The 24,395-nt window shown below is 40.1% G+C and overlaps 1 protein-coding gene across 1 annotated transcript in view; it reads left to right on the forward strand.

Moving 5' to 3' along the window:
* ATL3 (atlastin GTPase 3) overlaps window positions 1-20,541 on the forward strand; it is a 39,881-nt gene extending 19,340 nt beyond the window's left edge. The window contains exons 8-12 of the mRNA XM_060158868.1: window positions 12,368-12,495; window positions 13,109-13,165; window positions 14,433-14,504; window positions 14,895-15,326; window positions 16,118-20,541. Of these exons, the coding sequence (XP_060014851.1) occupies window positions 12,368-12,495; window positions 13,109-13,165; window positions 14,433-14,504; window positions 14,895-15,326; window positions 16,118-16,204 (776 nt within the window). The 3' untranslated portion in view covers window positions 16,205-20,541. The remainder of the gene's footprint in view (window positions 1-12,367; window positions 12,496-13,108; window positions 13,166-14,432; window positions 14,505-14,894; window positions 15,327-16,117) is intronic.
* The last annotated feature ends 3,854 nt before the right edge of the window (window positions 20,542-24,395 follow it).

Genomic DNA, 24,395 nt, shown 5'->3' on the forward strand with positions numbered 1-24,395 from the left:
AATTGTGAATAGTAAATGCTAAGAGAGATAGTATGTTCTCTTAGAAAGAATAGTATTTAGAATCTAGTTCAGTTTTTGCTCCTGCCTTACTGTGACCGTAGTTTCTCCATCTGAAATGGTTGTGCTAATACCCATTAATGATCTTTCTAAGGGAGACGTTACGATTACTGGTTTACAAGAGATAAAAGTGCTAAAAAAGGGAAAACTTATCATTAGCTCATTTTTATGATGTAAAATTAAATTCCCAAACAAAGGTAGCATGATGCACGGCATGGCTATTGTTTTCATCTTATTTGTGATTATAGCAAAACTTGATGCTGGGTCATGAGTTAATATCAGGAAGTGCTGACTAGACGGTAGCTTAGAGAAATCAGAGGTGGGACACTTGGGTTCCATTGTCTTATTTTTGTTCCTTTTTCACTGAGACCTTGAGTCATTTAATGGCTAGTCCTCAGTTTACACGTGTGTTAAACTAAGTGCTTTTGTTTATAAACTTTATCTGAGCTTCTTAGGTTCCGAGTAAAGTAGAAATAATAATAGCTGCCGTTTTTAGAGGCCAGCTGTGTTCCCAACTGTCAGTCTCTCCAGGCTGCTATGACAAAATACCATTGACTGGGTGGTTTATAAGCAACAGAAATTCATTTCTCACAGTTCTGGAGGCTGGAAATCCAAGATCCGAGTGCCAGCATGGCTGGGTGAGGGTTCTCTTTCTGGTGTTAAGAGTTCTGATTGTAGCATCTCTTTCATAGGAGCACTAATCCCATTCTTGAGGGCTTCACCTTCGTGACCTAATCACCTCCCAAAGGCCCCAGCTACTAATACCATCACCTTTAGGGGTTAGGATTTCAACCATATGAGTTTTAGGGGCACACAGACATTCAGACAGTAGCACCAGCACTGTGCTCTTTACTTTTATACTTTATGTTCCCAGTAATTCCATGGAGTTGGTATTTCCTTTATCTTAAAAATGAAGAAGCTGGCTTAGGAAAGTTAAGTAACTTGCTCAAAGTACTCAGCTAGTAAGTAGTGGGGCAGAGATTCACATCCCCGTCCTTCTTGCCTCAAAGCCTTACTGTGCTAAACTAGAAGTTCTGTTATATTGGGGAAGTCATTTAGAGGATATATACTGTTTAGTTAGTAGGCGAACTTGCCTTTTGAAGTGGGAATTTTTCATAGCCTCATATTAAATGTAAAATGCATCTTTTTCAGTTTATTTGGCTCAGTTGATTCAAGACACTTAATATGCTTGTTCAACCTAAGATTTACATTCCAGCTGGTCTTAATATTGCAAAAGAAATCGAGTTTGAGAGACTTACCTTTACCTTCTATTTGTCACCTGTGTGATATTTTTATGTGGTTGGCAGCTTTCCTGAGCAGGAAACTTCCACAGCCTATTGGTTGGCAATTCAGAAATCCGAGGTTGGGGCCTGGCTTTGGAGAGAAATCTGCTTAGGCAACACTTTGTGAGTTAGGTAGGAGAGAAAGTTGAGTGTGTAGGTGATGTGTTCTTTTAGGGTTATAACGTTCCATTATTAGACATACTTTTACCAAACCTAAGCTCTGGTTTGTTCATCACTGGTAGGGAAGATGTCCAGTGGAATTCTTTTTTTTTTTTAAGTACTTGATTTTCATTTGAATTTTAAAAAATTCATTCATTCATTCATTCATGCTGCACCAGGTCTTAGTTGCAGCATGCGAACTCTAGTTGTGGCATGCATGTGGGATCTAGTTCCCCAACCAGGGATCGAACCTGGGTTCGATTGGGAGTGCAGAGTCTTACCCATTGGGCCACCAGGGAAGGCCCCCAGTGGAATTCTCAACTGAGGATGTTTAGGAGAGGGTGGGTCAGAATGACTCTTCATGCCTGTCCTCTTGTCTTAGGGTGGTCTCAGGTTATCGGGCATAAACATGCAGAATGACATTCCTCTGTATTACTAAACATTTAAATATTTCAGAACATTCTTTTTTTTTTTAAATTTATTTATTTATTTTTGGTTGTGTTGGGTCTTCATTGCTGTGCGTGGGCTTTCTCTAGTTGTGGGGAGCGTGGGCTACTCCTTGTTGTGGTGCACGAGCTTCTCATTGCGGTGGCTTCTCTTGTTGCAGAGCACAGGCTCTAGGCGCGCAGGCTTCAGTAGTTGCGGTGCGCAGGCTTCAGTGGTTGCGGCACGCAGGCTCAGTAGTTGTGGCTCACAGGCTCTGGAGTGCAGGCTCAGTAGTTGTGGCGCATGGGCTTGGTTGCTCTGCAGCATGTGGGTTCTTCCCGGACCAGGGATCGAACTCGTGTCCCTTGCGTTGGCATGCGGATTCTCAACCACTGAGCCACCAGGGAAGCCCCCAGAACATTCTGTTTTAAAATTCATTTTTATCATGGTATTCCAGGAAATAGAAGAGCTTTTTAAAGTTCTGTAACCCTGACTTCTGAAATTTTGCATTGCAATACAATATGTAATGCATGTTGTAATACAGTATGCATATTGTATTAGTTTCTTAGGACTGCTGTAACAAAGTGCCGCAAACGGCGTGGCTTAAGAAAAGAAATTCATTCCCTAACAGCTCAGGAGACCAGAATTCCGAAAATAAGGTGTTGGCAGGGTAGATTCCTTCTGGAGGCTCTGAGGGGGAATCTGTCCTGTGTTTCTCTTGGTGGTTGCTGGCAATCCTTGGCATTCCTTGGCTTTTAGTTTCAGTATTCTGATTTCTGTCTCTGTGGTCACATGGCCACCTTGTGTCTGTGTTCTCTCTTCCTACAAGGACACTGCTCTTTGAATTTAGGTCCCACCCATATCCAGTATGATCTCAACTTAACTAATGACATCTGTAAAGACTCTATTTTTAAGTAAGGTCCCATTCTGAGATTCCAGTGGACATGCATTTTAGGGGGGGGACACTGCTCAACCCCATACACATATTTACAAATATGAAGGGTTTATTACTAAATATTAAGTGTGCTAAGTTTCATATTAGATTTATAAAACAGGGAATAAATTCTATATAAGCAAACTTTAGTCTCATTATTATGTACTATTTGCTTCCCTCATACATGATTGAACTATAAAACACATTTATAGGGTTAAAATTTTTCCTTTGCTACGTGAAAAGGCAAGTCCCAAAGGAAGAAATACAAATGATTAAGACATATTCATGAAAATATGTGTTGCATAACAGTAATCAAGAAAGTACAAATGTGTCGGTACACAGTCTTTATGTGACAGTATCAACATTTCAAATGTTCATGTCTTTTGATCCACTATTTCACTTTTAGGAAATTACCCTAAGGGACTATCGATATGTAAGTAGATAAAAATATGTGGACAAGAATACTACTACTGTGGCATTATTATTATAATAGTGAATAATTGGAAACAACCCAAATATGTATTTTTGAGGAATTGGTTAAATTATGGTACATCACACAAAGGAATGAAAAGAAGTCATTTAAAAGGATAAGATAGATAAATGGATCTATCTGTATTTACATAGAAAGATATTCATGATACGTTATTAAATGTAAAAAGATTGCAGAGTAGCATATATTGTAAGATCCTAATTATTGAAAAATATGTACATATAAGGATGTTTTTAAAAGGAAAGTTTTGAAAAATAAAAATTTCCTTTTTTATTTCACTTTAAAAATATGTTAATATTAGTTTGCCCTGGGACTTCCCTGGCGGTACAGTGGTTGAGAATCTGCCTTCCAATGCAGGGGATGTGGGTTCGATCCCTGGTCAGGGAACTAAGATCCCACATGCTGCGGAGCAACTAAGACCCTGTACCCCAGCTACTGAGCCTGCGTGCCACAACTAGGGAGCCCATGCGCTGCAGTGAAAGATCCCGTATGCTGCAACAAAGATCCTGCGTGCTGCAACTAAGACCCAAGCAGCCAAATAAATAAATAGTAAATAAATTTTAAAAAAACCTTAGAAAAAAATATATTAGTTTGCACTTGTGTGTCTATTTAGGGAACTATATAGTCATTAGGAGGATTGTTCATGAAGAATTCTTGTTAGCTCTGCAAAGATGTATGTACTTTTTAGCTTTGGAGTTGGGTAGTTTGTAATTTTAGGGAACCTTTTAAACAAGATATTGAAGGGTTTTGAGTGAAGAGTAAATTTAGGGTGCTGCATTGCAAATAGTAGGTGACTAGTGAATATTTGGCAAGTGCTTGATTGAGAACCACATAAACTTCATTGTGGGGGGGGATCTTTAAGTAGAGCTGATACATTTCTCAGAGCTAGAAAAATACCTAGACATTTCAATATATTTTCTCAAGTATATTCTTGTACAATGACTTGGTTGAGGTTCTGCAGCCCCGCCCCATATGACCTGGGCAAGACACCATTAGCCTCAGAATGTTTATGTTTAATCCAGAAGAGGATCTTCATGTAGTTTCTGTAGGACATTTAAATTGATTAAGAACTACATTCTGGGGCTTCCCTGGTGGCGCAGTAGTTGAGAGTCCGCCTGCCGATGATGCAGGGGACACGGGTTCATGCCCCGGTCCGGGAAGATCTCACATGCCGCGGAGCGGCTGGGTCCGTGAGCCATGGCCGCTGAGCCTGCGCGTCCGGAGCCTGTGCTCCGCTATGGGAGAGGCTACAACAGTGAGAGGCCCGCGTACCAAAAAAAAGAACTACATTCTGAAGCTATTTTCTGCAAATGTTCCCCTAAGTACTTTAAGGATTGTTTTAGTGGTTTTTATTTTTTTTTTAAATGAATAACCATTTATTCAGAGGTGAACACCTGCCAGACATTCTTAGTTTTGGTATAATCGGTGCTGAGCTGCTGTTCCTACAGTAGTTAGCTAGGAGATGAGCTCATTTTTGAGACTCCTTTTCAACCGACACAGGACGACTGTCTTCACCATAAAGAAATCTGTCTTCCTTTTTACTAGAGAAGAGAGACCTAATACAGTAACTACTGAATTGTTTAGAAATTAAACAGAAGAGATTGTAGGGAGCAGTCTTCTCGGAGGCCATGAGATTCTGAGATTGTCTCAGTCGTGAGACAGTTCTTGCCTGTTCTGAGTCTAAAACTCATATTTTGGTACAGCCTTCATAGAAACATTAATAGCTGAGGGTCTATGAAATCTGGGTAAAAACATGGATAATACAGTCTGTGGTGTCTAGATCCTGCTGCGTCTCTTGTGAAATAATTGCTGAAGCTCTCATTCTTTCAGTGTGGTGAATGTTGAAACCATAAAAAAATTTATTTTTCTGAATAGGTAATGCACTCACATGTTTAAAATCCCAGAAAAGATTAAGAAGTAAGTATTTAGTGAAAAGTCTCTCTTCCATTTTTGTAGGCTTCCAGAGTTTCTTTTAGTATATGCAAAGCAAATATAAATATACATGGGATAGCATTTTATGTACCCTATGTGTTTTTCACTTCAAGGTTATAAATAATTTGTCCCACTTTTTTTCTTGAAATTTTTTGGTTCCATTTTTCACATTATAATTTATGATCCAGTTTGGATCCACCTTTTTTCTGAATGGGTACCTATTTGTCTCAACACTATTTGTTGAATAGTCCGACTTTCCCCCACTGGTTGAAATGTCACCTTTATCAAATGTTAAGCCACTAATCAATGTGTAATATAGGGATCAATCCCTTTTTAAAGTTGATATAGGCCATATTTTGGCACCATCCTGAAAAGACTATAGAATTAAGAATATTTAGATGGAGATTGGTACCCATTTACTTAGGTAGGACATTGAAAAACTTAAAAAAATTTTTGATGTCAGGAGACCTTATGATTGATTAGTTATTTAAGATGGGGTGGAAATCAGTGATTAGAAGTATATGTTACTATTTAGAGAAAAATCTCATGTAGATTTCAATTTAGGAGCCATAAATAAATTCTAATTATAAAATTTAAAGCATGGGGGAAAAGTAAATTTTATTAGACTTCTGGAATTGGGGAAGGACTCTTTAAAATTAGAAAGAATAAAAGAAATTATCAAGGAAAAGTGCTGTAGTTTGAATGCATAATAATTAATCTTATGCATATTTACAAAAAAGCAAACAAACTGGAAAAATATTTTAGTTATCATGGTACACATAAGGATAACATATTTATTTACTTGCTGAAGAGTGACTGTATTCTAAGATAAAGGCCCTAATAAATAGTTCACTGAAAAGGAAATCAGCTGATGAACAAATATGAGAGAAAGTTTGGCCTAACTACTAATAAAAGAAATAAAAGCAAATTAAAATAATGACCTACCATTAAATTTTTAAATATGCTATTAGATATCCAAAAGAAAGCATAAGTATTACATGTAAGAAAGGATACATGTAATGTATATATGTAAGGTATGAAACATAATTTAATGAACATCATCAACCCACTACCCAACTTACTATCTAGAACTAGAATTGGCAAACTTTTTCTGTAATGAACTAAATAGTAAATATTTTAGACTTTGTGGGCCTTACAGCTACTCAGCTCTGCTGTTGTAGCAAGAAAGCAGCCGTAGACAATTGTATTAATGAATGTACATGGTTGTATTCCAACAAAACTTTCTTTACAAATATAGTTAGCAGGTCGTATTTGGCCCAAGGGCTGTAGCTTTCCAGAACTACAGAACATTACAAGTACTATTTTCTATACCTGTATGCTTCTTCCCATCTCCCTGCCTCTCTACAGAAATAACCACTATTGTAAATTTTGCTTTTTCTGTCCTTGAATTTAAAAAAAGTTATTACTTGTGTGTGGTTCACTTAACAGTCTATTGCTAAGTTTCTTTAATTTTGAACTTTATAAACATATGTGGCCAACTTGAATTTTTACTGAGCATTTTATTTTTAAGGTTATCTGTATTATTGCATGTAGTTGTAATTCATTCAGTTTCATTGTAGTATAATAGTGCCTTCTGTGAATACAACAGTTTATTCTCAATGGTTTTCTCCAGTTTTTTGCTATTATGACAATGCTGCTATGAACATTCTTGTATGTGTGGATATATGGGAATTTCCCAAGGGTATGTGCTTAAAAGCGGGATTGATGGATATTGGAATATGTAATATAGCTTCACCTTTACTAGATAATGCCAAATTGTTTTCCAAAATTCTTGTTCCAGTTTATAGTCCCTTCATCAGTGTATATAAAAATTCCCATTGATCCATATCCTTGTCAACACTTGGTATTATCAGACATCTTAGTTTTGCTAAGTTAGTGATATAAAATATCTCATTGTGATCTTAAATTGCATTTCCCTGATTACTAATGGGATTGAATATCTTTTCATGTATTTATTTCTATTCATGTTTCCTTTCCTTTGAAATTCCTGTTGTCCAGTTTTAATTGGGTTGTCTTTCTCTGCACTGTAAAGATCCTGTATGTCTACTTTAAGATATGAGCCTTGGGCTTCCCTGGTGGCACAGTGGTTAAGAATCCACCTGCCAGTGCAGGGGACGCGGGTTCAAGCCCTGGTCAGGGAAGATCCCACATGCCACGGAGCAACTAAGCCCGTGCGCCACAACTACTGAGCCTGCGCTCTAGATCCCGCGAGCCACAACTACTGAGCCTGTGAGCCACAACTACTAAAGCCCGTGCCCAGAACCTGTGCTCTGCAACAAGAGAAGCCACTGCAATGAGAAGCCCACATACTGCAACGAAGAGTAGCCCCCACTCTCTGAAACTAGAGAAAGCCCGTGCCCAGCAATGAAGACCCAGTGCAGCCTAAAATAAATAAATAAAATAAGTACATTTATTTTAAAAAATTAAAAAAAGATATGAGCCTTGTTGGTTATGCATTGCAGGTATCTTCTCCCATCCTGTGTCTTGCCTTTTCTTTTTTTAGTAGTAGTGTCTTAGTTTTAATGTGGTTGAATTCATTCATCTTTGATTTTATGTAGTGCTTTTTAAGTCTTGTTTTAGAAAATCCTTTCCTTTCGCTACACACACACACATGCATACAAACACTCTTAAATTTTGTCTTTCATATTTGTGTTTAGTCGACTGGGAATCAATTTTTGTGTATGTGAGGTGGAGATCCGTTTTCTATTTTTGTACCTAGATGCCAATACTTCTGACATCACTGATTGAATACTCTTGTTTTCCCGTTATTTGCAATTTCTGTTATGTTTAAAAAAATCCTTTTATAAATGCATGGGTCAGATTCTAGGTTCTTAATTCTGTCCCACTGGTCATTTTGTCTAGCCCTGTGCCATTACTACATTATCATAATTAGTTATTTTATAATAAGAGTTGATATCTGGTATAACGATTCCCTCCCTTTTTTACCTGTAGTCATCTTCAGTAGTGTCTCAATTATGCTTTAGTCTTTGCTCTTCTGTGTAAGTTTTGGAATCAGTTTATCAGGTTTATTAATGTCCCTGTTTGGTTTTTGATTGGAATTGCATTGGATCTATAAATTGATCTGACGGGGATTGGCATGTATTTATGACAATGGGAAGGTATTCTTATCCTGAACAGAGTAATCTCTCTCCATTTATTTAGGTTTTTTAGTTTCACTTTATGAAGAATATAAAAACTTACTTGATTAAGGTCTTATACATGTTTTGTTAGATTTATTTTAGAAGTTTCCTTAGAAGTTAGAAATCTTAAAAATTATTTTTCCTAATCATGCTGGTATGTTGAAATGCATTTGATTTTTCTATATGATAAATTCAGCAATCTTGCTAAACTCTCATTATTTCTAGTAATATATTTGTAAATATTACGTATTATCTACGTAATTCATGGAGAATGGAGTTTTTGCTTTTTTCCACATCAGATTTTATATTTTTTATTTTTTTGCGGTACGTGGGCCTCTCACTGTTGTGGCTTCTCCCGTTGCGGAGCACAGGCTCCGGACGCGCAGGCTCAGCGGCCATGGCTCACGGGCCCAGCAGCTCCGCGGCACGTGGGATCTTCCCGGACCGGGGCATGAACCCGTGTCCCCTGCATCGGCAGGCGGACTCTCAACCACTGCGCCACCAGGGAAGCCCCTCTGCTACTTAAGCTTTGATGATGCGTTTATTGACACATTTTATCGAATACTTTGATAGTGTTTGAATGCTATGACACTGAGTCTTAAACATTTGCTGATATATATTTTATGACCTAGACTTTTTATACATGTTCCATATGTGCTTGAGCACAGTGGACATTTTGTTTAATTTGGGGGTGTAAGGTTCATTTGTATCTCTAAATCATACTTGTTAATTATGTCATTTTAAAAATCTTCACTAATTTTTGTCTCCTTGAGTGTCAATAACATATGTATTGATGTTCCACTGTTCTGGTGGATTTGTCAGTGCTCCCTTTTGTTCTGTCACATATTTTGAGGCTATTTTAATGAAGTTTTGAATTGATACATCTTTTTGGTAAATTGAGGTAATATATAGTAGCCCTCTTTATCCCTAATACCATTTTTTGTTGTTGTTTGAGCATTTTTATCTTTATTAATATGGCTATTCCAGCTTTGTTTTCCTTAGTATTTGTCTGTATATCTTTTTCTGTCATGTTCAACCTCTCTGTGACTGTATGTTTTAGGTGTGTGTGTCTCTTGTAAACAGCATATATGTGGATTTAACAAAAATGCAATTTGAGGGCTTCCCTGGTGGCGCAGTGGTTGAGAGTCCGCCTGCTGATGCAGGGGACGCGGGTTCGTGCCCCGGTCCAGGAAGGTCCCACATGCCGCGGAGCGGCTGGGCCTGTGAGCCATGGCCGCTGAGCCTGCGCGTCCGGAGCCTGTGCTCCGCAACGGGAGAGGCCACAACAGTGAGAGGCCCGTGTACCGCAAAAAAAAAAAAAAAAATTTCTTTGTTCACTTTCTTGTCCTGCAGACCTTCCTTCTGGAAACATTTTCCTTCTTTCAGAGGGTCTTTGCCGTGCGACAGTTTTACTGTTACGTGTGTTTTTCTTTCTATTTAACCTGCTTGTTATATGCTGTGGTTTCTGAAGCTGTGGATTCATGTACTTCATTAGTTCTAGAGAGTTCTCAGCCATCACCCCTTCTCTTAATGCCTCTGATTCACTCCCCTTCATCTCTCAGGACTCCTGTTAGACATATATTAAATAATCTTATTCTGTCTTCCATATCTTAATTTTCTTCTTTATTTCCCATCGTCATCTCTCTGTGCTGCTCCTTGGTACATTATTCAGATCTCTTTTCCTCCAGAGGAGATCTGTGTTTGCTCCTTCGGGGAGCTAAGGGCTTACCCACCTGGGACCATTCCGGCTCCATTTCATGATCTAACTTAATTTAGGAGTTATTTTTGCCCAGAGTTTGTCACCACCTTGCAGTGAATGGCCTCAAATAAGCCACAGCTTCACATGTACTTAGCTCAGTGCTCTGGTTTCAGCTCACTGCCCACCTGCTCAGCCCCTTGCAGCTCTCTTTTACTTCCAAGTCTACACTGTAATGGAATATATTGTGTGCAGGATCTTGTTAGGAAGAAGGTTCCTTCAGATTCTCTAGTCTTTAGTACTGTCAGAAGCAGAAGCTGCAAGATAGGGACTTCCCTGGTGGCGCAGTGGTTAAGAATCCGCCTGCCAATGCAGGGGACATGGGTTCAAGCCCTGGTCTGGGAAGATCCCACATGCTGCAGAGCAATTAAGCCCATGTGCCACAACTACTGAGCTCGCATGCCACAACTACTGAAGCCCATGTGCCTAGAGCCCATGCTCCACAACAAGAGAAGCCACCGCAATGTGCACTGCAATGTGCACCGCCTGTGCACACCGCAATGTGCACTGCCTGTGCACCTCAACGAAGAGTAGCCCCTGCTTGCCTCAACTAGAGAAAGCCCAGGCAGCAATGAAGACCCAGCGCAGCCAAAACATAAATAAATTAAATACAAAACAAAACAAAACTGCAAGATACTATTTTTCACCAATCAAGTCAGTAAAAGTTTTAAAAACAATAAAAATCTCGGTGTGTTCAGAGTAGTAAACAAGTCTTCTCCTACATTGGTGATGGGGTATAAATGGGTACAATCTTCTACAGAAGCAGTTTAGCAATATATAAGAGGCTTAAAAAGGAAGGAGGATATTTTAAATGTTCATTGTGATTGTCTGATGGTGGCTTTATATATGGTTGTTTTTTAAGTAGTTTTGAATGTTTTCCAGGAGTCTCCATTGTTGTCACATACCTAGTAATTTCTCTTAGTTGACCCTATCATCTAAGGAGGTAAAAGTAACCTGAAGTTTTTTCTATGGAGATTTTTATGGCGATATTTGTAGTTGGAAAAATTTATAAACCACTTTTGTTTTATTCACTATGCTATCCCCAACTCTTACAGCAATGCCTGCCACAAAAGGGTGCCCCCAAACTGTTGAATGAATAAATAAGAATGTTTCAGTTTTGTAAACTTGGGTTATGGGCTGTTGAAAGAGTTCCCATCTTGATGTGGGTTCCCATCTACTTTCTTTTCAGTTGATAGTCTGAATTAGTTGGGAACCTAGGAAGAAGTTAGATCATATAAATCAGATTCCTTGCATTTTCATAGTTGGGCCAGCGAGTTCTCACTTTGAGGAAAGAGCTCTATTTAATGGCTCTCCTGAACCCTCTGTGAGAACTTGGTAGAAGCTGAAAAGAAGCTATCACCTTTCCTGAGATAGTAGCCTTTCCCTTTGGGGTGGCCCAGAGGGCTTCTCTGAGGAGATAATAGAAAATAAATATCATGGGGTCCAGGTGCTTTTACTTCCTTTAACATTAGAAAATGAACAAAAATAAAGCACGTGGGGCTTCCCTGGTGGCGCAGTGGTTGAGAGTCCGCCTGCCGATGCAGGGGACACGGGTTCATGCCCCGGTCCAGGAAGATCCCACATGCTGCGGAGCGGCTGGGCCCGTGAGACATGGCCGCTGAGCCTGCGCATCCGGGGCCTGTGCTCCGCAACGGAAGAGGCCACAACAGTAAGAGGCCCGCGTAAAACAAACAAACAAACAAAATAAAGCACGTGGATGAATAGTGAAATCTAATGGATTTAAGGGGGAGAGTGAGGGTACAGCAAAGGCCTGGCTTGGGAGAACCTGAGGGGTTGATACTTGATTTTCTGGAAGGCCTGTTAATGAAAGTCTTTAAAAAGTAAAATTTCTTGAAAGTCTAGGGAGTAGGCTGAATCTCCCAGAATGGAAAGCAGGGTAGGGATGTTCTGCATATTCTGTTCTGGACTAGAGAGGACTTAATACTGCAGAAGGGAAGGAGACAATACAGGTACAGGAGAACAGAAACCCGCAAGCAATCTGGTCATTGTCAGAAAGTGTCAGACTCACAGTCTGGGACCCCCGCCCCTGTCTTTTAGCTAGCAAACGTTAGAACAACTAGATAGAGAGTGAAGATTGTGCGTTATGCTCCCCTTGGTTGAATAAATCTGTTGGGCTTATTGTTTCCTTTTTCTTGGTCCTGTGAACAGATATTGCCAGTGAATTCAAAGAGCAGTTACAGACACTGATACCATATGTATTAAACCCAGCTAACTTAATGGAGAAGGAGATCAACGGCTCGAAAGTCACCTGTCGGGGGCTATTGGAATATTTTAAGGTAAATGTGGGTTTTTATTATTAAAATGTTTGACTTTTGGTTAAACTGATCTAGGTTATAAACTAACTTGGTTTCAATATTTTAAAGCCTGGGGGAAAATTTGAAGGGGGAGATGGTGAGAGGCGTTTTGAGAGACTCCAGTGTCCTCCCAGGAGTGGGCCACTGGGTGGCAGTATCGGTCTAAGAACCAAATGGATGTTGTTTGCACTCTCTTAGAGGAGTAATTACTGTGGCTAAAGGAAGATTGTTCCTCAAGGAAGATGGTGTGGACAGGAGGTGGTTAGGAAGTTGCTGTGAGTAGGAGGAGACGGCACCTAGATGTGACACGACTACCTCAAGGCGGATGGTCACTCTGCCCACAGGTAGTGGTGAGGCCAGTGTGCATGGGGAGCCTGGTGGGAGTCCTAGACTTGTGCTGCTTTGAGAATATTTTCAGTTAACTAAAGAATGCTAACATGCACTCAAAGGTGTGCTGTGTTTTTGCTAATTCCTGGGTGTTGATCTAGGTCTTTAGGAAAATGCAACTGTATGGTCACTGTTTGTAAAAATCAAAGTCCAGTTAAATATGACAGAATGGCATTTTTCATAATTGTTTTTATGTTTATATTCTAAGGCATATATTAAAATTTACCAAGGAGAAGATCTGCCTCACCCCAAATCTATGCTTCAGGTAAGCAGTTCTTTGGCATCCTAAATGATATCCTTTGATTACTTGAATTGACCCGTATACAGTAAGCAGAGTCCTTTAAGAAGAGAATGCTGTTGGTACCCCCCCTTTTCATTATGCTGAGGTCCATTCATGTTTAGCACATTTTCCAGCAGTGTGACTCCCTTCCAGTTTTCTTGTCTGTATTCATGCTGGTGAAGTTAGAACAGGATGGCTTCTTGCTGGGCCTGGTCTTCCCCCAAAACATACTGTGGAAAACAGGTTAAACATACCCAGTTCTGTTAGACAAATCATTTTCCTGTTACCTGTTGTCTCTTTTCATAGAACATGTCCGACGTAGCTAAATATTTCCTGTTTACTAATCAGGTTTTTAATTTGCAAATAGTTTTATTTCCAACATTTTGATGTTTCCAAGATGTCATTTTGTTAAAACATATAATTTCTGACTTTCATGTGCTGAGGATAAGGCCATTTATTGCCAAATCTTTATTTATTTATTTATTTATTTATTTTTATTTATTTTTTTCTTTATTTCTTTTTTTATTTTTATTTATTTATTTATTTATTTACTTTTGGCTGCATTGGGTCTTCATTGCTGTGTGCGGGCTTTCTCTAGTTGCGGCGAGCAGGGGCTACTCTTCGTTGCGGTGCACGGGCTCCTCTTTGCAGTGGCTTCTCTTGTTGTGCAGCACGGGCTCTAGGCGCATGGGCTTCAGTAGTTGTGGTGCATGGGCTCAGTAGTTGTGGCTCATGGGCTGTAGAGTGCAGGCTCAGTAGTTGTGGCACATAGGCTTAGTTGCTCTGTGGCATGTGGGATCTTCCCGCACCAGGGATCAAACCCGTGTCCCTGCAGTGGCAGGTGGATTCTTAACCACTGCGCCACCAGGGAAGCCCCAAATGTTTATTTCTTTAGTAGGATAACATTTTCACAAAGGGAGCTAGAGATTGGGATTGATGTTGTAAAGATAAATTTTTCCTCTTCTTTTCTGAGTTGCATCTATTTTTTAACACATAAAATCGAAGTAAAGGAAATACTTTCAGAGGTTTAATTTTATGCTAAAGATTATGTATGAGAACATTTTTTGGCAGAAAATTTGGCAGAAAAGGTATATTTTAATTCATAAATTGGGCTATATGGAAAGCTGAAAAACAGAAGAATAATAAAGAAGGGGGAATGGGGAATAGGGTGAGAGAAAATTTTTACTTGGTTATTTGTGGAAGAACATTAAAAGAGAAAGGATTTATGGTTTGTGCTTTCATTTCTTAAAAGGCCACTGCTGAAGCCAACAACTTAGCAGCTGCAGCCTCTGCCAAGGACATTTACTATAACAACATGGAAGAGGTAGGTTGCCGGGCAGTCGTCTTATTCTGAAACACCTATAACTGGGCATGCTGCTGACTTCAGAAGTCCAAACGTGATCCCGTTTAGTGTATCTTATGATGATGAGGCAACATTCAGGTCTTCCTGCTTATTGGGGCCTTTTAATTATGGCCCTTTCTAAGCAAGGCTTTCTTACAGTGTCACAGCTCTCACTAATCAATATCACCCTGGTTACTAAGTGTGCTTTTCTGAGGAATTGAAACCAGACCTCTATTGGTCTTGGTCATCATTTTAAAGTTAATTTCTAATATCTTAAAATATTCTAAGCTTTTCAGTGTTTTCACTTGTTTTATTTGGCATTTGTTTTTGAAGGGTTCTTCACCCTTCACATTGTGTCTTTATTCTTTTTAGGTTTCTGGGGGAGACAAACCTTATTTGTCTCCAGACATTCTAGAGGAGAAGCACTGTGAATTCAAAGAACTTGCTCTGGACCATTTTAAGAAGACAAAAAAGATGGGTGGGAAGGATTTTAGCCTTCGTTACCAGCAGGAGCTGGAGGAGGAGATCAAGGGACTGTATGAGAACTTCTGCAAGCACAATGGTAGCAAGAATGTCTTCAGCACCTTCCGAACCCCTGCAGTGCTCTTCACAGGCATTGTGGCTTTGTACATAGCTTCAGGCCTCACTGGCGTTATTGGTCTTGAGGTGGTGGCCCAGCTGTTCAACTGTATGGTTGGCCTGCTGTTAATAGCGCTTCTCACCTGGGGGTACATCCGGTACTCTGGTCAGTATCGTGAGCTGGGCGGTGCTATCGATTGTGGTGCAGCGTATGTATTAGAGCAGGTAAGTGGTGCCAGCTGAGCAGGCTGACGGTTGGTAAAGGACAGATATTTGTGCTTTGATTGTAAAATGTCTCCGTTTGGAAGAGTTCAATAGTGAAAGAAGGCATGAGAAGCTTACCCTGGCCATTTTTTTTTTTTCTAATAGGCCTTACGTTTTATTATCCTTCTTTAGGATATTAATGTTTATTTGTAATATTTTGTTTCCACGCTTAAAAACTGCTCTTTAGTGCAAAAAAATTTCCAACGTACATATGTTGTGTTCTTCATGGGAAACTTTTAACTGCGTGTTCATCAGACATAATTCCTGTGTGAGTCTCTCCCCCATCCAAGGTTAGTTTGCCTCACTGAAAGTCACAAGCTTTGAAAAATATGAACCTTAACAAACTGTTCTATTTTGAGACCTACTAAAGGATGGCGTGTCTTTCACTTAAATCATTCAGTAAGCCAGTGGCTTTTGACATTGACATGATCTCTAGGTTTATAGATCCTTGAGACTCAGCTTTCTCTTTCTGAGTAGCAGGAACATATCAGTTAAGTTAGAAGCTTGTGGTAAAGCCAGGAGAGCTGCCCACCCCATTCCAGTAAGGTAGCAGAGGCCCAGCTGATGGACTCTCTGGGGAGTTAGCAGCTGCCACAGGCTCCCCGACCCCTGCATTTTCATTCCCTTATTTTCTATAATAACATAGTAACAACGTAGACAGAGATTTTCGAAAGTTTGTCTCCAATGGCTTACTCTTTTGATGCTGTGCTGTATTTTATTAACTGACATGTTGAATAAATGGACTTTTGCAGGCCACTTCTCACATTGGTAATTCCACTCAGGCTGCTGTGAGGGATGCAGTTGTTGGGAGACCATCCTTGGATAAAAAAGCTCAATAGCATCTTAACAAGAGGATCCAACAAGACCCTGGCCAGCCCCTTCTGATTTCTGGGCTTCTGCCATGGCCACAGGTCCAGGTGCCAAGGAACGCAGACCTGGGACCATCTGGAAAGAGCTGAAACACAGCACTAATAAATGAACAGACCTTTCCTGTGGTTTCAAATTCTTAAACACACTTCCATTTCTCTTGGAAACATTTCTTTTCCTTGCTGGTATAGATCCAAGCCTATGTCTGTCTTCTTATTACTCTCTGCTTTGTGCACTTTATGGGGAAAAAGCTAAAAGAAAAAATGGAAATGCGGTTTTGTCCTTTATGTGCCATTTAGTGCCTTTTAAGGTTGAATCCATGCTTTTGAGGACATAATAGGGAGGGGATTGAGGATAACCACATGAAAGATGCTGTTTTGGTGAATTATCAGTTCTTTTGTACCTTAGTCTTTTGAAAAGGATTTTTTTTTTAAAGTTTACAAAACTTGCAAAAGCTTCAGAACTAAAGACTGACTAAAAATGATGCCATTACACTTTTAAAGTCTTATAATATTAGAGAATTGTTTTTGCCACATAGTATGGAAAAATTATATCGTATTTAACTCTACCGTACACTGAAATTTAAGATCTGTTTCCTGACAGGCTGGCAGTTTTGTTAGAACATACTCTTTTTTTTTTGCCTTCATTCATTCCTATAGCTTCTTTCTAGAAAAGAGACAAATATGGCTTGAGAAACCAGAGCAGCTTGTAATAAAAGGAATGAGCTTTCATACTTTAAGAAGAAAGCTTGAGTTTAAATGAACCATGTGACCTCTGATAAGTCATTTGAACTTGTGCCTTGGTCAGATTCACTGATTGTAGGTTTATATACATATATGTATTATACATAACTCACACACAATTGTCATTTGAGAGTTTTTGTTTTTTAGAGTTCTGTATGAAAACAGAACTTTATCAAGGATTAGAGGAAAGACATTTACCAAACATAACTGCCTTTAACTGGCATCCTGTTTCATGTGGTTTAGCAGTAAATCAGGTCTTTATCCACAATGTTTATTTGCATTCTCCTATTCACTGTCTAATGTTTTTAATAATGGAGCTAAAACTGTCAGTTTTATTGAATCATCCTTTTAACTTTATACATGACTAGTCTGGTAGCTTTAAAATAGCTTTGGCTTAGTAAGGACCAAAGTCCCACCCAAATATGGACATATAATATCTAGAAGTATCTAAGAATTCTTCATTTACCTTGATCATGTGATAAAAAACTTTATCAGTTGCCTTTTCCTTTGGTTTTATAATGGTGAATTGTTGTGGATTTTAAAACTTCATAAAACTTGCCTGCAGGTATTTATATAAACATTCAGGTATGTGAGCCTTAATTCTTAAGATAATTTAACTTTTGCTGTGGGAGGTAGGGAGGTTTAGGCAAATTCTAAGGGTAAATTCTTTATACGTGAAGTATGAATGGAAGGTAGAAAAAGTCTCTTCTAGCATGTAATCTCTGTCAAAGAATATTTCTCTTGACTGTTTTAACACTTTACCACTCAAGTATTTTTACAAGTTCTGAATTAATTCCAAGTGTTTTATGTATTTTTTCATATTTACATACCATCTTGCCCTGAAGCTCTTGCTGTTTTATTCAGCTGTGGTTAAATTCTAGAAGAATTCCAGCTTGTCCTAAAAGCTGTTTACTTGCATATCAGTGATACTTAGCTTTATTATCAATAAATTAAAAACTTAGTTTTGAAATTTTGGTGCATTTTCAGGTGGCCTCTCATCTTCCTGAAGGTTGATACTTATTTGCTAAAGGCCTTACAGATGTTGAGATACTTAGCTTTTAATGCATTTGTATAAGCACATTTATAGATTTCAGAAAAATTGTCTAGAATTATCCTACTTTTAATGGTGAGAAAGGATGCTGTGTTTAAATTTTATTTTAATACTAAAATATTAGATTTTTTAAAATAAAAAATATATGATGTATGATTTAATGAAATCTTAGAATTTAGTTACTGTTTAAATCCACCATTTCTGTTTTGATCTTAAAGGAATAACTTTGTTTAATTACCCTGGGGAACCCTTATTTTTTTGTCTTTATCAGTTAACTTATTCTTCCTCTGGAAATTGTTTATAATATTTTCTCAGTGAGGATTTTTATGGTTTCCTTTGGCCTCTTTTTTTTTTTTTAACAGAAAATTGATGATTTTATGTCAGCTTTTCCAATAACAGGTACATTCTCATTGCTGGCTATAAATTGTCTTGGGGAGGTTTATAACCAGGTTGAAAAGAATGTCTTTTACCCCTTACCTTCCCTCAGCCGTTAGTTTGTGGGTCAGGGACATTACTTAGGACTAAGTTTTTGCTTGGTGTTTGTTGCTCTGCCACTCCTGCCTTTCCATGCAAGCATTTGTAATTTGCACATTCCTAACAGTATATGGGGCACATTCCTATTAACATATAGAAGGTTTTCAGAATTTTCTATGAAAATACTTCATTTTAGGAGAGGTTAAATATTGTTTTTTGTTTTCTTAATACTTCCAGTTAGCTTCTAAGTAAAAATAATAGAATCAAAATTTTGATTGTTTCACTGAGGTGTGTAGACAAAATGAGGGAAAACTCTCATGTATGGTGATAAAACATCCGTAAAGTCATAACCTTATTTTAGCAGTATACCAAGAGATCTGTTTTCCCGCAGAGGTTTATATAGTAACAGCTACTTCATACTTGGTAGAGTTGCCTGTGAGTATTGTTTTTGTTTTACCTGGTTTTTCTTTTTTTTTTTTCTCTTTCATGAAGTAAAATGCTTTATGCGAACAAACAGACAAACTGCCTTGTACTGGCAGTGCGTTTCTTTAACAGGTCATACCCAGCGTTCCACCTGGCTTATGAAAATGGTGTCTTGGATAGGGTGAGTTTGGATGAGTGTGTATGTATGTTTGAGTTACAGAGAAATTAAGTAGTTGATTTAAGTCCAGGCAAAAGCGATTAAAAAAGTTTTATTTTTCCCTAGAGTATTTTTTTTAAAATAATGTAAACTTACATGGACATCTGCATAGAGCTATTGAAATGTAATTTAGGATTATTTAGGATGGCTGCCATCTAAGGTCGCAAACATGGGCTGCATCATTCTGGCTTACCTTTAGATCCAACAAAATTTTAGTCAAGAATAAGGGCATGATGAAGACAAGCTTCAGTTCCTAAAACACAAACTGTTTGTGTAGGTGGTGTTTTAAAATGACATTCAAAAGCCCATTTGTAAGAGACCATTTTGCATTTGAATCGTTTTACTTCTATTAAGTCCTGTTGTACCTATGTTTTGGATAGTGGTTCTCCTCTACCTTGAAGTGCATAAAACTTACCCCTGGGAGGCATATTTAAAGAAATTCAAATTCCCAGCTTTATACCCAGGGATTGCCTCAGTGTGTCTGAGTCTGGGTTGTGGCCCTGGAATCACCACTTTTAAAAACAGCATCACAGGTGGTACAGAGACCACAGCCAGAGAGACTGCTTGGAGGGATGGGAAAGTGCAATTCAGTATTGTCTGGAGGCAAGTGGATGGCTTTTGCCTGAGGTTCAGAATAGGTGGTCTACTGCCAGATACAATCACTGAGAGTTTACAGTGTTCAGAGTAATAAGGATGCCTTTAGTCTAGAGGATTATCTAAACTCTGTGAAAATGTTTTTCTAAATTAGGAAGTCCTAGTGCCTTCTCTGAGAGATGAATGTACAAGTATCCTATTTACTACCGGGTGTAATTAGGATTTAAAAAAAAAAAACTATTTTGAAAGTTGTTTTTCTTTTAAAAAAACAAAGTTCAGCACTGTGACTTTGAACCTCTAAATCTTTTATGCACAGAAAACCTTAAGCCTAAGTAAAAATGAACAAAAAGGAAGGAGAAGATCATAACTGTGAAAATTAGCCACAAAATAGCCCTTACCAGGGACTTTCAAGATAGATGTAAGGGCAGAAAGATTTTAGAAGAAATTTTTCTTCCTGGGAAAGGCATTTCAGGTGCCAGAACTAAGATTTAAATGTAGTGTTTTATGACCAAGGGAAGGCGGCATTTGATTCCCAAAGTTTCCAATTTTGATGAATAAATGCTATCATGGACTTAAGCCTTAAAGGAGTTAATATTAATTTTGAGCATATATAGAATTTCCTTTCTGATTTCTTTTTCTTCAAAAAAAAATGTTCAAAGCACTTTCTTTCTCCTAGACCCTTTTTGAATGGCTTTAAAATTTAATATACTTTTTAAAAAGTGCAATGGATTAGATTATGCTATTAGTATATTAAAAGCTTCGTTTCTGTTTCTTAGTTTTAAGGTCATTTAATGGAATAAAGATCACAGCACCATGTTACTTGTGTTTCTTCTTTCTCTGTTTAACATGGGAGGATCTGGGAAGTACATTTGGGCTTGGCAAAGCAAATAGGATCTCTAAGGGGATGAAAACTTGGGTCAAAGGCGCAGTGGTCATGCGGTTTGAGTGAGTCAGCTTTCTCTGTCCTGCAAAACAATACTGAACTAGTATCTTACTAGCATAATGCTGGAGCAAGCTGTGCTGTGGGAGGTGTTGGGTAAAATGGAGCTAACTGGTTAATGGTTCCTTGTTGGGAGTGGGGTGAGGTAAAGAAATCTCTACTGAAAGCTTTCCCTTTCACTGACGACCTTGGAGACAGTGGGGAAGTTGGTTTGAACTTCTCAAATATTGACTAATCACTTTACATACCCAATTTAGCCCTACAATAAAAAGATTTATTTCCTAGTTTGAAACATACACTGGGTGGGGTCAGTAGCCTCCATCCCTCCATCCATCCATCCATCCATCCCTGATCGTACCAGGCTGGGTGTTGCACTGAGTTCATCGCAGTTTAGTAGGGAAGGGGCAAACTCACAAGTAGATGAGATACGAAGAGTATGGGGAGTGATGATTCCTCCATCAGCGTAGGCTGGGGGGAAGGAAGGACCAGGGTGGGAAAAGTGGTCGTGGGGTGGGGGGAGACGTCAAGCAAACTGTGGCTTGTCTTTGGTGCATTGGCATTGTTGCCTTTGATGACCGTAAACAGTTTGCCAAAGGTAAGTCCAACTCTAACTAGCTTAATAACTAAAAAAATAGAACTGTAACTATGAAAAAGTTTCTTATAATTGGCTGTCTAGAAGTTAAGCTAGCATGAGGCCCTGGAAGAACTCAAATGTCAACAGGACTATTATCTCCTGTATGCAGTGGCTGCATTATTTGCTCTTGCAGATAGATCTCCATGCTGCTGGGGAGGGCAGGAACACATGGCTCCAGGCTTATGTCATCTCTTTTAAGTCCCCAGAGGAAAGAGGCTTTTTGACCCACTGCCTATTCAAAAATGTGTATTTATGTGTGTATATATATATATACACACACACACACTTCCATCCTAGAGAAAGATTCTGACTGGTCTCTGGCTTGGGTCATATGCTCCTTCCAGGGCCACTGCCTAACCTGAGGGCTGGGGCATGATAACCAGCCATATGTAGGTCACATGTGTCCCTACTCGGAGTGATGGGGGTACTGTGATTGGCGGCTCCACCGGAACTACATGGAGTCACCAGATGAGAGACTGCTGGACAAAAACGAATGTCCACTGCAGTTTTCAGTTCCCCAGACTGGCCATTTAACAAGCTAGTGGAATGAGAGCCTGCAACATCTCGGGAATGTGCTTTTAAGGGGAAATAGACATGGTGATGCGCATTTATGCAGTGGAAGCTCTTCAGGGCCTCTCGAGGGGTTTATTCTCACCTCTTCAGTAGGGTTTGAGGGGTTGCAGAGATAGGCAATTCACAAGGAAGTTATATTTCACTTTCCTTTCACAAAAGCCTGATTTTTCCAGCCAGGACGAACTGTCAAAATTGGTATATTCACAAAGCCTGCCCAGAGTGGCCTGGATACACGTAAAAAGCCTGCATTTGCTTGGCCGACGGAGCACCTTTCCCCGGAGGGGTGCTCCAGGTTTGAGCTGCTGTTCAGCATCAGAGCCCTCATGTTATCATGAAATGCTCCTGCTATGGATTCTGCTCCCTTAGATGCGGTTTGCGCCCACTCTTCCTACCCCCTCCCTTTCCTCTTGGCCTGGCCTTGATACTCGTACCCGCCCCCCACCTGCTCAGAATCCCACAGGGTCTCTTAGGCCTGCTCGGCATTTAGCCTTGTGCCGTTTCCTCCCGCTTCCTCAGTTACTTCTTCCTCAGAGGCAGCACGACAATGGATCTCATGGAGGAGGAGAACCATCAGAAGGCAGAGAATGGAGAGATTGCAAATAATTAAAAATTAATATTTTCCACCTGTCACAAGAAGAGTAACGGGGCTACACAGCTGGTTGCAGAAAAGACTGGAGGCTTCGTAGGCAGATAGCAGTTTGATCCTGGCTGTTTTGATCTTGGCTCTCCACCCAAATCGTTGTTTTGGACTTGGAATGGGGCTTAAGGGCAGACTATCTTGCTGGGGATGGTGGTGGCATCACATGGTATCTTCTCTTGGGGGTTTTCTTACACAGCTCCACTTTTGAGAGCTGTGTGAAAGGTCAAAATCACTTCCTTGACATCCCCGCCCCTCAGTGTTCTTTTTATTTTGTTTTTCCTGGCAGAGCAACAGGAAAAAAAAAAAAAAAAAAGGGGGGGGAGGGAGGAAGGAAGGAAGGAAGAATAAGAAAGTAAAGGAAGTGACATCTGGGCAATACTGAAAGCAGAGAGTAAGAAGAGGCAGAATCTGTGGTTTCCTCAAAGCTGAACCTTTCCATCCTGGGTTTGACTGCCTTACAGGTAGTCTCTTGCTCCATACACATAACAGCTTGTTGAGTGAGTAGTAATACACATAAAGCTCTGGTGTTTATTTTCAGCGCCTCTTGCCGGGAAGCTGGTGAGGAACGTGATGTTGATGAGCACGTTCCTTCTTGCTGTTAACAACAGCCAACGGGTCCCGAGTAAGAACTTGCCCCGTGCCAGACATCGGGCTCCCACTTTTTTATAAGCTTCATTTCATCTGCTGCTTTCCCTTTGGGGAATGTATTTTTTTATATATATATATATTTTTTATAAATTTACTTATTCATTTATTTATTTTTGGCTCTGTTGGGTCTTCGTTTCTGTGCGAGGGCTTTCTCTAGTTGTGGCGAGCGGGGGCCACTCTTCATTGCGGTGCGCGGGCCTCTCACTGTCGCGGCCTCTCTTGCTGCGGAGCACAGGCTCCAGACGCACAGAGCTCAGTATTTGTGGCTCACGGGCCCAGTTGCTCCGTGGCACGTGGGATCTTCCCAGACCAGGGCTCGAACCCGTGTCCCCTGAATTGGCAGGCAGACTCTCAACCACTGCGCCACCAGGGAAACCCTATATTATCTTATATATTGTACAATATCATCACCCCTCCACTGGCAGATGAACAAACAGGCTGAGAGAGGGAAGGGTGCCCTGGACCCTGTAGGTAGCCAGGGACAGGATTTGGCCCATGCGTCCTGATTCCAAGCTCAGTGCCGGCGGGACGGAGCAGGAAAATAGAGATGAAGAGGAGCTGCTTCTACCCTTTAGGAGTCACAGACCACTGCACAGGAAGGGCCTGTCTTTGGTCACTCGTTCACTCATTGATTCATTGATCCATTCATTCATTCATGGAATACCTGCTGTGTACCAGGTGGGTGCCAGGTTTTGGGGATATCTAATGGCTTAAGACCCAATAGTTAAAAGTACTTTCTCTCTGGTATGCCCTTGCCTTTAAATGGCTTTAAAGCTTAATATACAGTAGTCCCCCCTTTTCCTAGGGGCATACGTTCCAAGGCCCCCAGCAGATGTCTGAAACCGTAGGAAGTACGCAACCGTTAAGATAGTACCCGCTTATCCACAGTGTTGTCTCCTTGTTTGTTACCCAGCGGACTGCAGAAAAAGAAACCGCGGATAACGGGGGCCTATTGTAGTTTTAAACTACAGTATAAGCCCACTGGCGTGGAGGAAATGAGCAGATTGATGACACTCCAGTGTGATGTGTATACAAGATCTTAAGTTGAGCGGGCCGCAGCGCGTGCGTAGCCGAGGTGAGGAGGCGGCGGCTCTGCGCTGGGTTCTGGAGGCGCCTCCGCGCAGGGGAGGGTGTGCTGAGAGGCTTCGGGGTGAGCGGGGAGCGTCCTGGTATGTCTGGTATGTCTGCCCCAGAGGCTGGAGCAGGCTGTCACTGTCGCCGGGGCA

Source organism: Lagenorhynchus albirostris, chromosome 9 (genome assembly GCF_949774975.1).
Source record: "Lagenorhynchus albirostris chromosome 9, mLagAlb1.1, whole genome shotgun sequence".
Lineage (NCBI taxonomy): Eukaryota > Metazoa > Chordata > Mammalia > Artiodactyla > Delphinidae > Lagenorhynchus > Lagenorhynchus albirostris.